Source organism: Limanda limanda, chromosome 19, assembly GCF_963576545.1.
Source record: "Limanda limanda chromosome 19, fLimLim1.1, whole genome shotgun sequence".
In the NCBI taxonomy this organism is placed as follows: domain Eukaryota; kingdom Metazoa; phylum Chordata; class Actinopteri; order Pleuronectiformes; family Pleuronectidae; genus Limanda; species Limanda limanda.
In genome coordinates this window covers 17,175,134-17,191,580 of record NC_083654.1, presented here as the reverse complement: position 1 = coordinate 17,191,580, position 16,447 = coordinate 17,175,134, and the positions used below count along the sequence as shown (strand labels likewise).

The window sequence follows — 16,447 nt, the reverse complement described above, 5'->3', positions numbered from 1 at the left end:
TTCCTCAGTGAAAAGCTTTATAAGGTATTAAGAAGTCTTAGATTTTTAAGACTTGGATTATTTTCTCGCCTGCTGTTTCAATTTATCTCTACATTGATCTGAAGCTCAAAAGATATTTTCATCTCCTGTTCTACGCGACTGAAAAAAGATCATTTTGTTTTCAATTTGCTGTAAATGACACAAGCAAGATTAGTTTATGATGAAGAGTAATTTTCTTTTGTCAGACTCGGGCATTCCTTTGACTTATCATTGCAGTTCAAAAGGAATGAATTCTTTTTAATTGGTAAATCCATAAATCCGTTCCGCTGCTCGTCCGGTTTCAAGTAAGAGTCATTTAATTAATCATGACCTCAAGTCAGCGTGATCGTGACTCAGGTATCAACTCGCATTCATGTCTTTTTAATGTTTCTTTTTAAAAAGATCTAAGTCTAACTTCATATTTCAACCTTCTCCGTTTCCCAGCTGGACTTCCGGACGCCACCCGGCTTCGACCGGACGCGTAACGCCGAGATCGGCAACAAGGACATCAGCTTCAAGCACCTGGAGGAGGCGTTCACCTCGGAGCACTGGCTGGTCAGAATCTACAAGGTGAAGAACCTGGACAACCGAGAGCCGCTGGACCACAAGCTCCGCAGCGTCGTGCCCAAACAGAAGTACACGTCCAAAAAGGTACCGGGGACATTTCTGTGATTCATGTCTCCTCACAGCGTGTGGGTGGTTCATTCTGTCTCCCAGCTTTAACAGAATTATTCCTTTTTTTTTAATTAAAACTAGAACATTGTGATGTTATTGGTCAAAGAACATTTCATTTAGAGAAAACACTGCGTCGTCCCACACAACTGAACAGAGGATATTACTCATGATCCCTGTGAAGCATCTAACTCACAGTGAAGCTTCTGTTTTAATGTTAAAAAGTTGCTTCGTGTTTTTTGAAACCAGTAATAATCGTTCATACGAATCATAAGGTTGAAGGAAAAGGGTTCAGTTTGAAACCCAGTGATTCATGTGCAGTGATTTCGCCTGGATTCTGTATCAAAGCTGTTTTGGTTCCAGAATATTTTGTTGAGATATTTTCTCGATATATATATATTTCCTCTTCTGTCTCCGACCAGACGGCCAAGAGGAAGCGAGGACACATCAAGAACAAGCTCTCCCTGAGGAAAGGCAAGAAGCTGCAGAAAAAATAATGACCACGATGACGAACTCTTCTAGGAAAACAAACAAACAAACAAATGCGAAGAAACCTCTAACAACCAATGAAGAAGAACACGGGGGGCCGTTTCTGTGGCACTTGGTCTCAAGAGCTTCTCATTAGGGCGTCCCTGTGTGTTGAGGAAGTTGAAGTGTAAACGTCTGGCTAGCACCAGAACTATTGTCCGTTTTTTCCCGAGGACTGCTGTCTTGCTTTTTTTTGTTTGTTTTGTTTTCTTTCTCTCCTCCCTCCTGTTTTTGTTTTCTTTCTGCTGTTAATTTTTTCTTTTGTACTTGAATGTTTGCTACGGTATTGGGCTGCTCTACTTGTTTTTTTGGCGTCTGTTAATTTTTTTCCGTGGTACGTTAATCGATTGCTTATCAGTTGGGGGTGAAGGGGGTGAAGGGGGAAACGAAAAGAAGACTTAGGAACATTTGCACCAAAGACCCATCGACCTTGCTCCGAGGCACATGTTGAACTTCCTGCTGAGAGTGAGGAAGTGCGGGAGTGAAAGCTGAGGACTTTGTTCCTGACACGTGTACAGAGGACAGTATGCGGTATGGAGGAACGTTACCGTCTAGGCACAGCTCATCTGTAATATTAACCTTTTTATCATCATCATCATCTTCATCTTCTTCTCCATCTTCATCATCTCCTTTCTGTCTGCTTGGCTCCCTGACCTTTATTTTTCAACTAATTCTTAAGACAAAAAAATTGGCCGAATGTGTAAATATGTGATGTAAAGAAAATGTCTAAAAGGATGATAATATATTGGATTATTGTGGTGATTTTTAAATATGCAGTTTCTCTTAATTTCAATCTGTGATTCTTTTCGAAGTTTTTTTGTTATTTTTTTTTTGTATGACAGCACATAGAACAGTGAATGCAATAATTCTTGTACAGAGGGGCTCGAGATTTTGTTGAAAAGAATGAATGTGAATTTTTACAACGTTCCTTCACCACCACCCCCCCGTCCCCGTCCCCCTGTTTTTCATGAATTGCGTAGATTGTATATTTCTGCTGCTAGGGTTTTAAAGACGGACGCGTGCAACTGTGTGTAAAAAGTAGTGCTAATGAATTCGACGGAGGGAGCTCTGCAGTTCAGCGAGCGAAGCCTAGTGCCTCATCCCTGCTCATCGTCCTCTCGTTCATTTGGAACCGTCGCCCTCGTTAATGTTTCGTTCGTTAGTTTTTTTTAGAGCTTGTCTGGAAACTGAACTGTGAAGAGGTGGAGTTCGTTCAGACGGCAGAAAAAGAAAAGAGGCAAAAACTTCCATCACTGTCTGAAACTTTAGGATAGAGCTGTGTCCCAATTCCACACTACAGGCGAATCCTTCACGTCCCGCTGCTGTTCTCCAACATGGCGCTAATCATCAGAACCAACTCTTAATCAATGACTTCCTCTGTCTGTAAAGTTAAAAGTAAATAAGCCTGGTTCGATGCATTGAAACTTCTCGTCTTGCCTGAAAAGTTTTAAAAGAAACTACGGTAGTTGATCCTGATATTAAACAGGAAAGCAGCAAGTTCTCACATGTTCGAAGCTGAAACAAGTATTTGTTGTTGTTGCTTTAATGATTAAAATGATTTATAATTAAATAACTTTCTAGATGTAGTTTTAAGTTCACTGCAGAATTTAGAGCAGTTCTCAAATACGTCTCTAACGAGGGGTTTTGATCGTTGTTCATAATCTGCCAATTTGTTTCTTGATGATTCGATTAACTTTGTTGTGTTTAAAATGTTGAAAAATAACAAAAAAAAATAGGAAAACGAATAATACAAAACCTAAAAATATAAAATTTTCACATTTGGAAAAGTTGGAAATACAGAAATCTACATTTGGCTTTTGACTTTTTTGCCAAAATCGTGACTCAAATGATTGACAGTAAAAACAATACTGGGATTTTTGCAGCGACCGAGATTTCCTGACTTAACTTCTCTTATGTTTTTCAAATTGATATCACTTTGTGTCATGTGTAAAATGGTGGAACGGCCCTTTACCTGTCTGTCATGGTTTCAGCTCTAGAACAGATACGAGATTAAAACTGTTTTTGTTTTTTTTTTAACCCTTAAATCTGCTCTGATAATACTTCAGAAATAATTCTTTATTTGGTCCATTCTTTGTAACATTAGTAAACAGTAGAGCTGCCACTCACAATTATTTCATTTTCCAAAATCCAGGTTTGACAATATTGTGAATGTTTTTTCTGTTTCTGTCCAAAAACTCAAACAAATGTAGGTTAATAATTTGCTTTAAAAAATGATTGAATAAATATTTGTTTTACTTCTGTTAATGGATAAGTCATTGGATCTGTAGATGAGCAGACTGGGGTTGGGACATGGCTCCGATCAGCAGTGACCTTTGACCTCTGATCGGGCACTGCACTGTTCTTTATGTTGGTTAAGAGGAGTTTCTGTACGTGCACGCTTCAGCTACCTTTTTATTTTGTTTTATTATCAAGTGACACATCAAACGACTAACACATCGAACAGCGACTTTATTACTCTCACCTGTTCCTCCTTTCTTTTTTTCTCCTGCTTAAAAACTAAAAAAAAACTTGTCTCCATCACTCTGTTCTCTTTGCTTTTGATCTTCTGGGGAAACTGAACGCCAGCGGTTCAGGCGTCAGACCCTCACCTCGGCGCCGCTTCGTTTCCTCCTATCGCACGAAGCCTGGAACTGTGTCACGTGTTCCGGCTTTTAGGCTCTTTTTTGATTTCTCATTTGTGGCGAGGAGAGAAAGTTGAGACTAAGCCTTAATGTGATGTACAGTGTGTCGCCCTCTTACCTTCCGGTTTGTTTGTTTTTTTTCTTTCTTTTTAGAACAAGTAACGGTGGAACAGTTCCTCTACTAAGTTCTCTCGTTTCTTAGTAGCTCAGTGCCGTCTGTCCACGACACCGTTCTTCTGTTTGATGCAGTCCCCCCCCCCCCCGCTTCTCTGCTCACCTTCAAAGTTTACATTTTTACATTGTTGTTCTGTTCAGTCATCGTTAAATATACACTTCAATGAAAAACTTGTGTCAGTTGTTATTGTTGTCATCTCAGAAGTGTCGGTTGATTGGACAAGTGCTGTCACATTTCTCAGAGTGAACCACTAGATGGCAGCATTGGCCTCTGAATGAAGATGTTCGCTCTCGAGTCTGCAGCAGTTTGTGCAGAAAGTGACGTAATCCTCAGTGGTGCCAGGGAAGAAGCTGCTGGTGGTCCTGATGCTGCTGGGATTCAGGTGCAGCCACTTTGCATGTGCGTGAATCAGTCGGGTTGTGTTGGTCTTTAGAGTAGAACCTCGTGAAGCGTTGTACTTGTTCACACAGGATGAAAAGCCACACGCTCGACAAAACCCTGAATAAAACATAAGTTGGATGTAGCTGGCAGCAGCAGCTTCTGAAATAGCACTGACGTCACTTTCCTCAAAATAGGACTTGGAAGGTGCCAAAGTCTAAAATTTAACATTTGTCAATTTGTCCAAAACAACTACATTTCATTTATTATGTACTTGAGGTAAAACATAAGATATTTACATTCTGTGGGTAGAAATGACAAATTTGTTTGATCCTTGACAATTAACTGTTAAAACTGCTTTAGCTTCTTCTGAGAACTTATTGAAAAGTAGTTGCAGTATTTTAAAGATAAATTTTAATCCATCGCTCCAACATCTACTGTCTACATCTTACTGTCACTGAGGAATTTATTATATAATGTTATACGTTTTCAGAGTTGGGAAAGTAACAGAATAACGGACATGTTACATGTTTGATACAAAGTATGAGTCATTGATGACTACCTGTTTAGATTGTAACTAACTACAGAGTACAGTTACTAAAAATAAATTCTGTACTTTTTAAAATTTAAAATACAAAAAGTAGCTGAATGCTTGGTCTAATTGGCTTTGGGTAAATTGCAGATCAACCTTTTAGCTTCCACTTTCTAGCTTCAACATATTTAGCGACCGTCAAGTTGTACTCGTACTAATTTGTAGTGGTGGAAATGTATAAACTGATATGTAAAATTAGCAGTGACACAGTGTAGGAGTACACAGTAAAAACTACAATAGATAAAGTTGTGCAATTTAAGTATAAACCAAAAATATTCAAACTGCTCTGTTCAGTTAAGGATAAAATGATCCATGTTGAAGTGTGTTTGACAACCAGTGGCGGATCTAGGATTGGTCTAAATCGGGGGCCACAGTTTACACAGGGGGGGCAATTATATGTCGAACATACGTACGATAATTTTGCCAGTGCCCCCTGGTCCCCCTCCTGGATCCGCCCCTGTTGATGAGTCAGCAGATGCACAACGTGTCACAGTTGCACATTCACAAAGAGAGGACATAGTTTTAAAAAGGTACAAGGTCTTTATTAATGGACATTTCCTTCATTTATCCACAATCACTGTCTACTCAGGTGAGTCCGGATCCTCTGGAATATAGAAAACTCCTTGTCGACAGTTTCACGTAAGGCGAGTGTCGGAGAGCAGGGAGGAGCAGAGGTGACGGCTGTCACGCTGCCCTGCAGTGAGATGGAGATCGACCGTGTGCTGTCACGGCCGAGGCTACAAACTGGCATCTGGTAAATTCACCTGGCTAAAAATATCACCACTACGAACACAACTGAAGGAAGAAGCAGTGAAGAGTGAAAGAAAAAAGGCCATAAAAGCAAACGTACAGTGGAGAACAACAGGATTCATTGGATTTGTGTTTGTCTTTCAGTCTGGTTCTACAGTCGTCTGACACTTTTCTATCCAACGGGTCGGTTACCTTCACAGAACCAACCTTCCAACAAACCCCCCCATGATACAAGAACATGGCCACTCTCCTGCAAACCCTCATCCATCCTTCATCATGAGGGGAAGCGTTGACCTGGACGTACAGCGGCTGCTCAGTCACCTCGGTCAAGGAGGTTTTCATACCCGTCCATTTGCTTGTTGATTGTTTTGATTGTGAGCAAGATTACGTAAAAACTACAGAACAAGATGTGGGTCAGGGGAGAACCTGTTCAAATCTGGTGCGAATCCAGGGAATCTTTTCTTTAACATAATCTCCTCTTCCACTGGTGAAAAACCCCACAAACATCAGGCTTGTGTGGCGTTTACGGGTCAAACAGAAAGGCAAACTCAACTGGCGATGGGAAAGGAGTTTATCACCTCTTTTGGCAGGTTTACCCACATTTAAAAAAACGTGCCATATGGCGTTTTTCAACATTTTCACCCTTTTCCCAATTCATGGCTCTTTATGGGATAAAATCAGGCAGGTTAATGGGACTGGTTTCCATCTGTGTGTGTAATGTGGTGCAGCTTGATTGAATTTAAGGAGACTGGTGGAAGTGTAAGTTCTCCTGATAGCCAATCTCGTTATTCAAGGGCCGTTATGAGGGGCACAGATTCAGAAAGGGATTGAATCATTTCCTTTATGAGTCCTTCCTGTGGGTTTTATGAAGTCTTGCTCACAAACAAAGGGGTGAAAACTGTCTCCTAATGTCGAGGTTATTCTACTTCACCACTAACAAACCTGTGTTTTTCCTTTTGGAGTCAAAACGTTACAATGGAGAAGCTGAATGAGAGAGGTAGTAATGGAAAGTGGAGGCGTCTCACTCGGTGGGTGAAATACAAACAAAGAGCGTGAGGTGAAGTCGTGCCCAGGACAAGATGGGAAAATGTGGCGTTCCATTAAAATGTGTCCAGATACATTCATAGTGCAGACAAAACAATCAGGACCTCTTACGTTCTAGTAGCTCACTGTAATGTACGGAATAATAATATACTTTAACACATGATCTAATGTAGCACACACTCTGTTTCTATCTGATCAGGTGGTCTTATTTTCCATAAAGCTCTTGGAGACGACCCTGATTGGTAAAAGCCACAGATATATAAAATATTAAATTTATTTCTATTGGTAAAAGTGCTTCTTATAAACGACTCTTTATATGTACTTACACACAGCTACAGTATTATGTGTTACAGGGAACGTCCATCCACTAACGCTGCATGAGAAACTAAAAGCTCTGAACCACAGGATGTCTGAGAAGAAACAGGTTGATCATAAAACACCAGTGGCAAACGTCATAACTGTGCATGTGCAAAAAAGGCCTTGGCAAGGTGAAAAATAGAAATACTCTACTTTGAATAGTAATACTATTAACTGTATATAAAAATGTACTTCAGTCCCAAGAGCTCTGGACCCCCGCCCTGTCCCGGGTCTAACAGTGGAGATCCCTTTGGCACCTTGCTTGTTTGTATGATTGTGTCTCCGTGGTGTCGCTCTGAGAGTCTGTAGGTCCAGAGGCCTGCATGGGGGGGGGGCGCTGCTCCCTGCGTCCGACCTCCTGACCTCCGACCTCGGTGGCTTGGGGAGGCAGGGTCTCGGTTGTTCAGAGGAGCTGCTCTGGTGTCAGGTCGACTTCCACAGTGAGTTGTTGTAGATCCAGCCATCTCCCTGGAAATAAGATCGTTAAAAAGAGTACTTATAGTTTTGGCAGGCCATAGGGCAGGAAATTAATAAGATTCTGTCTATTAACAGTAATAATAACCCTTTATACCTGCTACTTGGTAAATCTGACATGTCAATCACTGACAAATTTAAAAGAAGACTTTATCTTTTATCTTCTCTTTTTGTGCTAGAAAGTGTATTCTTTTGAATTGGATCACAGATAAAGCTCCATCTAAGGCTCAGTGGCAAAGGGTTGTATTTGAATATGTTGTGTTGGACCATTTGACATGTAAACATTACAGCAATGATGATGCCTTTCGTAAAACATGGGAATCCTTTCTGTCATATGTTGGTCTGAAGGTTTCCACCATTCTCACAAGAGGGTTTGTATCATAGCTCAGAATGCTCTGCCTCAAAAGAGGCACTCTGTTTTACCATTTAATCGATTTACTTTTATTTCTGTATACTTTTATTTTACTTATCTGTTTTTAATTTTTTCTTACTTGTATAGGACGTGACCCCTGAATCTTCTGCCTGTATGGATTTGAATATGTGTGTGAGCCAAATGTTTGTCTTGTTTTTGTTTTGTGTTGTATTACCTGTTGGAAAACTAATGAACATATATGTAAAAAAAAAAAAAAAAAGTACTTTCAGTAACTCAGCTGGATTATTCAAAACTACTGAATAGATTTCCCTGAATATTATCTCTTTCTCTTTCTTTAGTTTGACCCCACACAGTTTTAGCCTTGTCCAAAGTACAGTATACATCCTAAAGTTCACAAAGTAAACAGCGGTGGCATCATAATACGTTGAGAGATGGACATTTCCTGTTGTGTTTCCCGAAAGTCAAAATGTCTTCTTCAGAAACATTAACAGGATTTTCAGTCAGTAGTTTACATTCTGTGGCTTTAGATCCTGGAGGGTTTTGGTGAGCAGGCGATTTTATTGGGGTTAATCTGGATTAAACGTGAATTTGCTGCTTCTCATTTTTCAGAAAAAAACACTTTCCCCTGAAGAGGCTGTTTACAGTGACGTGAATCAGCAGGATTCTAACAGACAGAACTACAGTGAAGTGTTTGTGCACCTCCACCAGGGCCCGACAGTCTCCTTATGAAACCACATTTGAATTCACTGGTGAGTTGTATCAGGAGAAGTTCACGCACCTCTTTAGTGAAGTACTTGGGCGTCCATGGTTTGTTGTCGGCCGCTCTCTTCCTCTCCTCCCCCCGCTGCCGCTCCTCCAGTCTGTGTTTGTGCGCCGTGGCCTCGTCGATGTTTCCCTCCTTCAGCGATTTGGTGACGTGTTGCCATAACAACCTGTAAAAACACACAGTTGCATTAAAAGCTCCCACATCAATGACGTCCCTCTGCATGGGAGTTGGTGTTTAGTTGTTGTTCTCTTTCACCTGGACTCCTTCCTCCCCTGCTGGTCCGACGGCCGCAGCTTCTTCCTGGTCACCGGGAGTTTGGCCGTGTCGATCACTTTGGTTTCACCGCTGCTGTACGTGAACTCCAGCGTGCCGTTCCACTCGCCCTGCGCTTTGCACACGATGGTGTTGGTCGGGTTGTGTTTTACCTCGGCCGTCACTCTGCAACACAACACACACACACACAGAGCTGGAACTCACGGACCCACACATTCAGGACAGAACTTCTATCTTGAGTGTTTCATTTGTGAAACATTGTGTCCTGAGCCTCATAAGATCAATTCTGAGGGTCACAAAAAGGTTGTGGAGAAAATCAATATAATATTTTATTCATATGTTAAATATGAAAGGAAATCTTTTAGAAAGGGAATTTAGTTTTAACATTAAATTGTCGGCACCAGTGATGAGATCTGATCTTTAGATGTTATTGAATATGTTAGTGAGAATCAAAGGCTCATGCTCGGGGAAATTAAAAAATAAAGTGAAATTGGTTTCATGTGCCACTGACAAGTTTTGCAGCTTTTTAAATCTGTCTTTTAAATCTACAGCTATTGAAACTATTTAAATGTTTTTTTGCAGTAGTATGTGACCTCCTCAGCCTGATATCTGCTGTGACACTGTCAGTGTTTGTGTAACAGATGAGTTTAAGGTGACTTCTTTCCTCAGTGACGGTGGACGTGTCGAGAGTCTCCCACCTGTGAACCTTCCCTCCGTAGAAAGGCTTGGTGTGGAAGGTGACGGTGGCCGAGTAGCCGCTCTTGACGCAGCTGATGGACACTTTGCCCCCCAGCTCCACCCAGGGCACGGTGAGGATGGAGCGGGCGTAGGCGCAGGGCAGCGTGAAGACGTACTCCTCATCGTGCTCCAGCAGACACAGGACTCCTGGAGAGAAAGGGTTTAAACTGTGATAAGAAAATGCTGAAGAAATCCTCCTCATGTTGGGAAAAATAGAACTTGAAACAATACAGATTCCCCAACACACACACACACACAAACACACTCTCTCTCTTTTTGCATAAATGCATCATAAAATATTGGGGTAATAACCATTAATTAAATCGTGAGCCTGCCCCTGATTTCCATTATGTATTTGTGAAAGCCAGCAGCTGAATATTCCATATGAGCATCACATCAAAAACATTTTATAGTGCTTTTAAATGCTGTTAATATTATTCAAGGAAACCGTCTCTGATGCTTTTAATATCCATGTTATGTCTGAACTAAATTCACCACAGTGCCCTGGGTGCTTCTGGGTAAATAGGGAATACATTTACATTATTTATTAACCCGGCTGGAGGCGGCAATAATTGTTTTCTATTACATGTGATGTAAAATACTCAGAATTGATTTTCACCACAACATTATAAATACACATTCACTCCTCTGTTCTCTGAGAGGCTGTTTTTACTTTAGACACAAGTCGTCATCGTGATCAACAAGTTCATTTATCTCGTCTCCAGGTTCCTCAGCTCCTCACATGTTCTTCGTGAAACTCATGATTACAAGAGACGACTTGTGCAGCTGCGTTTCTCAGACTGACGCCTGCGGGGGGGTGAACTGCACGAGGCGTCGCTGTGGCCACATCGTGACACAGAGCGAGAAATCTACTGAGCGAAGACCCAGAGACACAGAGGAGGTTTCAGTTCGCTCTCATGTGAGGAGAGAGAGAGAGAGAGAGAGAGAGAGAGCACCTGGTGGATTATCAGTCATCGTCTAAAAACTCTCTGAGGCTCCTGAGATTCAACTGACGTAATGAACAAGTTATTTGTATAAGAAAGAATGAACTGTGTTTTAAGGGCAGTGCTTTTGTTTTAATCTTTGGTTTAATTCAAAGACTGTTTTTGGAAAACTTTTAGTATTGCTTACAAAAATATATTTCACTGAGTGGCCTCTTCCCTCTTTAACTCATTGGTTGTTGTGACCTTTCATTTAAAAATGTTTGCCTTATTTTCAATGAATAACAATCAACCTCTATAAAGTGAATGATAAGTTGTAAATGTGCATCTGTGCATCCTTATTACACATTGTATTTTCATTAAGCTGTGAAAGAGCATGTGTTGTTTGCTCAGCGTATTCTGTACAAATAAAGGTTGATTAAATAAATAAATGTGTGTATGGTTTCTTCTCATTACTGTATTTATACTGGCAGCCTAAATGAACAAATAACCAAAATTATCATCTATATTTGAAGGTCTATTAATTCTGTTTACAGTTAACTTTTCTCTGGAGGATGTGAATGTGTGAAAGCAAAAGTGAGATGGGTCAAAAGTGAGAAATACGACCCTTGAAAGATTCTCCAACATCACTCGGAGCGCCTTGTTAGCTCGACCTTCATGACCCGTAAAAAGAACATTTAAGGGTCCAGATTTTAAGTGATTGATATAAATATATCATGAGTGTCGTGTTGTGTTTGATTCACCTTCTCCCACCATGGACACTCCTATCGACATCCCCATGAACTTGCTCTTGGTCCACACGTGTGCGTTGACACACATCTGCCTCTCCCGACACTCGCAGTAGAACCCCGACACCGGAGGATGATGGGAAACCTGCTCGGCCACGAAGCGAACTCTGTAGCAGTCTCCCGGCGACTCGTCCTCCTGCTGCGTGTGGTTGGGGCCCCGGCTCGGCTCCCAGGTCGAGCTCTGGTTCGATCTGACCGAGGGTTTGACTTTGTCCCGCGGCACTTCCCAGGAGCAGTGGAAGCTCTCCCCGAGCACGGGGTTGTAGGGCTTCTTGGCCACGGCCCCCTTGCGTCCCTCGTGGAACGCCGTCAGGTAGTACTCCACGAAGCGGACGATGCGGTCCTCGGCCGTGGCCCCGGCTGTGATGGACAGGAACATGTCAGGGTGGGCCATGAAGTTGGCGTACATCTCCAGCAGCGACCGCTTTTCCAAAATGAAGGTAGGCAACACCACCTGCAGAAAAAGAACATGTTGAAGTGATAGTGTTTGTTCAGGGGAAGAGAGAAGATCCATCCACACATGTTGTTCTTACCCGTGTGAGGTCCATGCCCAGTTTGAGCTGAGAGAGCAGGTGGAGGATGATGCTCCGCTGGTCGTCCAGGACGCCGAGGTCCTCCTCGTCGTTGTCCTCCGTGTCTGTGACCTCTTCACTGGGGCTGATGTCTTCCAGCCCTGGGGGGTGCTGTGGAGACAAGAGGAGCGGGGACAAGAATCTGATGAAGGAGCATATCAGAGAAACAGTGGTTTGTTTGTAGATTACACGAAAACTACTGTTGACCCTTGGTGGAAGGATGAAGTATGAGTCCGGAAAACAATACAATCAAGTGCAGATCTGAATCCGGGGGTGGATCCAGGTATTTGTTTTACAACTTTGCAAGATAGTTGTTGTTTTTTCTTCGATTTCATGGATCTTGATGAAATATTTTGGAACTGCCCAAGTTTCCTGAAAACCTGCTCAAAGGTTTTTGTTAATCGTGCTAACAAACAAACCAACCAACAGACTGAGGTGAAAAGATAACCTCAAACAAAACCCTAACTGATATAGACTATTACGAGCCAACAAAGGAAATAAAAAAGGACGAGAACAGAGCAACTCAAATGAATCCACTTCCTCCTCTCCACTCGCTGCTCCTCAAGGAACCTGTCACTGGAAAAGGCCAAACGGAGGAAGATGAAGCCGTTTCTCCTTCGCCAACGTTCAACTGTCGATACCAGCGATAAGGTCACCGACTCATTTAAAGACGAGGCGACGACCTGTTAGAGAAGCAGCCTATAAATACCAGAGGACACAACCTCATTTACCGGACACTGCCTCCCATTCATGCTCCGTTCAGCCGTGTCTTTTAAGCCACTCTCAGAGTTTCACGTGACAATGGAAGCAGCGTGTTTCCTCCGAGGAGCCTGAACCCCCCCCCCCTCGCGTTTGCCTTCAGCATTGATCCGCACAATGCCTCCATTGGTCGGGGGGCACAGAGACTTGTGTTTTTGTTTGTGTTCCAGCATTCAACTGGAAATGGATCCAGTGGAGGTTAAAGAAGAGCACATGTCTTTGATATCTCCTGCAGTGACTCGGGGGCAGGAAGGAAGACGGGGAGAGGAAAGAGAAAAACAAGAAACAGGCTGATGTATAATGCAGAAAGTGCTCGGGAGCCTGTGGGCAACAACAACTCCCTGCACCCCCCCCCCCCCCCCCCCACAGCCGCCCCACCGCTCTTTATCCTCCGTCTCTATCTGTGTCTCTGAGCAATTACAATCATTTATACATGCGTCCTGTTTTCAACTTGATATCTCATTTTAACGCAACTGCAGCTTGATTTGTAATAAATAAAGAAAAGCTCAATAAGCAGAAAAGCTGAGGAGAGATCTGAGATGAAAGTCCAAGCAGCATAATTACATCTGGTGGCCCTGCAGAGACGGGTGTGGGGGGGTTGGGATGGGGGGGGGGGAGTAAAACGCTGAAGAAACGAGATTTCCAGGACCGGCGTGCCTGCCTGCCTGTCACCTGAATATTTCATTCAATGCATTCATGCCAAAAGCTCCACACATCCACTCACACATTAACACAATGAGAACAGGTTTATGCACAAAAGACACACACACACACACACACACTGACAAGGGAACACACACACAGGAGCGGGCTGCAGAGTGATGTATATATAGATGTGAAAGGAGGAGGAGGATGGGGGAGGTCTGTTATGATTCCACTGGTTCTAACTAATTAAAGAGGCTCCTGGCAGCAACAGGAAATTACTGCTGTACAGTGAAGCCCGATGGTTATCGTATTTGTACGATAACTTTTGGCCTCTGTACGATGTACGATCGATAATTCATCATGTACGATAATTTGATCATTTTGAGACACTTGGTATTATCGGTTGTTATCTGGATAGTGAAATCACGTCTGTGTTTACGCATCTCTTCTCACGAGACGTCTTTTCAGTCAATCGTACTTGTGATGATGAACACAGGAAGTCCCGCCTGTTTCATGTTTCAAAATAAAATAAAAGAGAATAGTTTCTGTAACGAAATCGCTTTGGAATCTGGACACTTCGAATCATTGGTATTGAGCTTTCGTTAATTTGATGCAATTAAACTTTTCCAAATGTGGAAAGATGACATGTCACAAATCCCACATTAGCACAGAGTGTGTTTTGGTTGATGATCCGACACATTAAGTCGTAATAGGATTCGAAACATCCTCCATTTTACGCTACGTTCCATTAAACCTCGTAGCTTTCTGAATGCCGAGTCGGAAGTGGCACCGGGAAAATCGGAAGCACCACCCCAGATATCAAAATCCAAGATGGCCGCTCCGTATATAAACAGTAGTGGAAGCTTTAATTTTTTACTGTTTATCAGCACTTCCTGTCATTAAATGTGTCATGTGACACATGGTACTGTCCAGTTTCTGTCGGAAGTCATTTTACTACAGTGTTTATTCGCGTGAAAAGAAGCGTAATGCGTTATAATGAACTGTTTTTGCTAACAATGGCCGCTGGCTAGTAAACACTGTTCCTGTGTAAAAATATGTGTATCTTTCAATGCCTAGTAACACTGTAAAAACACTGTAAAAACACATGCATAAATATAAACGTAAATGTTCGTAAGTCAGGAACAGACAAACATACTTATTATGAATCATAAATGTTACAGATGCTGAAGCTGGGGCTAATTTTAAATATACTTGTTTCATTCTACCACATCTATAAGTGGATTATTTCTGAATAGAAAGGACCTGATAACCCAGAGTAAGTTTTATGATGTATACAGAACTAGTGTATTTAATACTTAAGTACTTTACATCATTTTGAAAGGGTATCTTATTAAAAACTTGTTCTATTGATCTGATTTTTTATGCTTTACAGTAGAAACAGATCCCGTTTTTCATCGTCTTTTAGTTTGAGAAATAATTCTGCAACTTCTGCAGATGCTCTAAATGTTGAGCAGCTGAACGAGCAGCTCTGGGGAGATTACTCCATAATTTATGAAGTCAACAAAGATCCTCGGTGTTGCAGGAGAACTGGGCTCAACGCTTCAGACGAGAGATGTTTAGAACCAAAATGCAAAGACTTCGCCCACAGGCTGCGGCTCCACCGTTCACCTCACATCCAGATCAAAAACACTTCACCACAAAACGATGCATTCACACAAACCCCAGCTGATACTCACGCTCACACTCTGCACGCTGCATGGCTGTGTAGCTACAGGCTTGACCTGCATGAAACTGGATCTCATCTCAGAGCGGCCTCAGGTGGACAGCAGGAGGATGGAGGACGGGACGATAATCCAATTACCCAGGTGAACTCTGTCCAAAGGAGTCTGGAGATGGAGCCGCTCTCTTACCGGCGTCCTGGGTCTTGTTATAGAGACAAAGTGTGAGTGGAGGTGGTGGAGAGCTGCTGTGCGTGACAGAGAGAGTCTCTCCTCTCTCCTCTCTCACCCACCACCCACTCTGAGGGAGAAAGAGGCAGAAACAGGGAGGAGGGGAGGAGGAAGCTGAGGAAAGTCCCTGTGACGTTTCCCTCTCCACCCTCCTATCGGCCCTCTGCTCCATCTCCTTCCAATTTTGCCTCCACCTCCTCCCTCTCCTCGTCACTACCTCCCTCCTGTTCTCCTCTGACATGACATCCGTCCTTCCACCTTCATCCCTCCTTCCACCTCTGCTCTCCCTCAGAAACACATGGACAACACGTCTTCTCTCTTTATTTTTGTCTTCGTCCTGCCTCTGTGCCGGTCTTCTCATCCCGTCAGCGTCACTTCTAACTCACTTCACTCTTGCCTTTGATTCATTCTTCTTCTTCCTCTTCCTCTTCTTCCTCCTCCTCCTCCTCCTCCTCCTCCTCCTCCTCCTCCTCCTCCTCCTCCTCCTCCTCCTCCTCCTCCTCCTCCTCCTCCTCCTCCTCCTCCTCCTCCTCCGTGCTGTCATTCACCCTCCCTCCTCCTCGTCTCCTCATTACATCACACCATCCGCTATTCTGTTTCATCGTCATCCGTCTCCCCCTCCATTCGGTTTTTCCCTAACTTTCCTCTCGGTCTCACCCTCTGCTTGTGTCTCTCTCTCTCTCTCTCTCTCTCTCTCTCTCTCTCTCTCTCTCTCTTGGAGCATCAGGGGAAAGTGTGGGCGGCTGCAGGAGGCTCAGATTGGGATGAAAATGAGCCAGAACTCTTTTTACCTCCTCACTTCTCCTTCACCATCCATCCTCCTCATCCCTCTAACCATCTCCACTCATTCACTTTGTCCTTTTGTTGTTAAATCACTGACAGATGTGCCCTGTTTTGTTTTAGTTCTATCTTTCAAGTGTGAGTTTAAGATAATTTCTCCTCCTTCTGCTGCTTTTTGTACCGTAAAGAGCAGAAAAGATGGTAAACTGAAGTTATACTCATCACCTGGATCCCGAGAAGCAGAATAAATGAAACAGCATCTTTTAAGATGT

The 16,447-nt window shown here is 42.8% G+C and overlaps 2 protein-coding genes across 3 annotated transcripts in view; one reads left to right on the top strand and one right to left on the bottom strand.

Moving 5' to 3' along the window:
* stt3b (STT3 oligosaccharyltransferase complex catalytic subunit B) overlaps positions 1 to 3,478 on the top strand; it is a 65,171-nt gene extending 61,693 nt beyond the window's left edge. The window contains exons 15-16 of the mRNA XM_061092210.1: positions 463 to 669; positions 1,113 to 3,478. Coding sequence (XP_060948193.1) covers positions 463 to 669; positions 1,113 to 1,187 — 282 coding nt within the window. The 3' untranslated portion in view covers positions 1,188 to 3,478. The remainder of the gene's footprint in view (positions 1 to 462; positions 670 to 1,112) is intronic.
* A 2,047-nt stretch (positions 3,479 to 5,525) lies between these two features.
* LOC133025994 (oxysterol-binding protein-related protein 10) overlaps positions 5,526 to 16,447 on the bottom strand; it is a 50,399-nt gene continuing 39,477 nt past the window's right edge. For both annotated transcript variants that reach the window (XM_061092800.1, XM_061092801.1), the window contains 6 exons: positions 12,043 to 12,192; positions 11,465 to 11,963; positions 9,741 to 9,927; positions 9,025 to 9,207; positions 8,782 to 8,935; positions 5,526 to 7,624 (listed from right to left, as the gene is read on the bottom strand). In XM_061092800.1, coding sequence (XP_060948783.1) covers positions 7,580 to 7,624; positions 8,782 to 8,935; positions 9,025 to 9,207; positions 9,741 to 9,927; positions 11,465 to 11,963; positions 12,043 to 12,192 — 1,218 coding nt within the window. In that variant the 3' untranslated portion in view covers positions 5,526 to 7,579. The remainder of the gene's footprint in view (positions 7,625 to 8,781; positions 8,936 to 9,024; positions 9,208 to 9,740; positions 9,928 to 11,464; positions 11,964 to 12,042; positions 12,193 to 16,447) is intronic.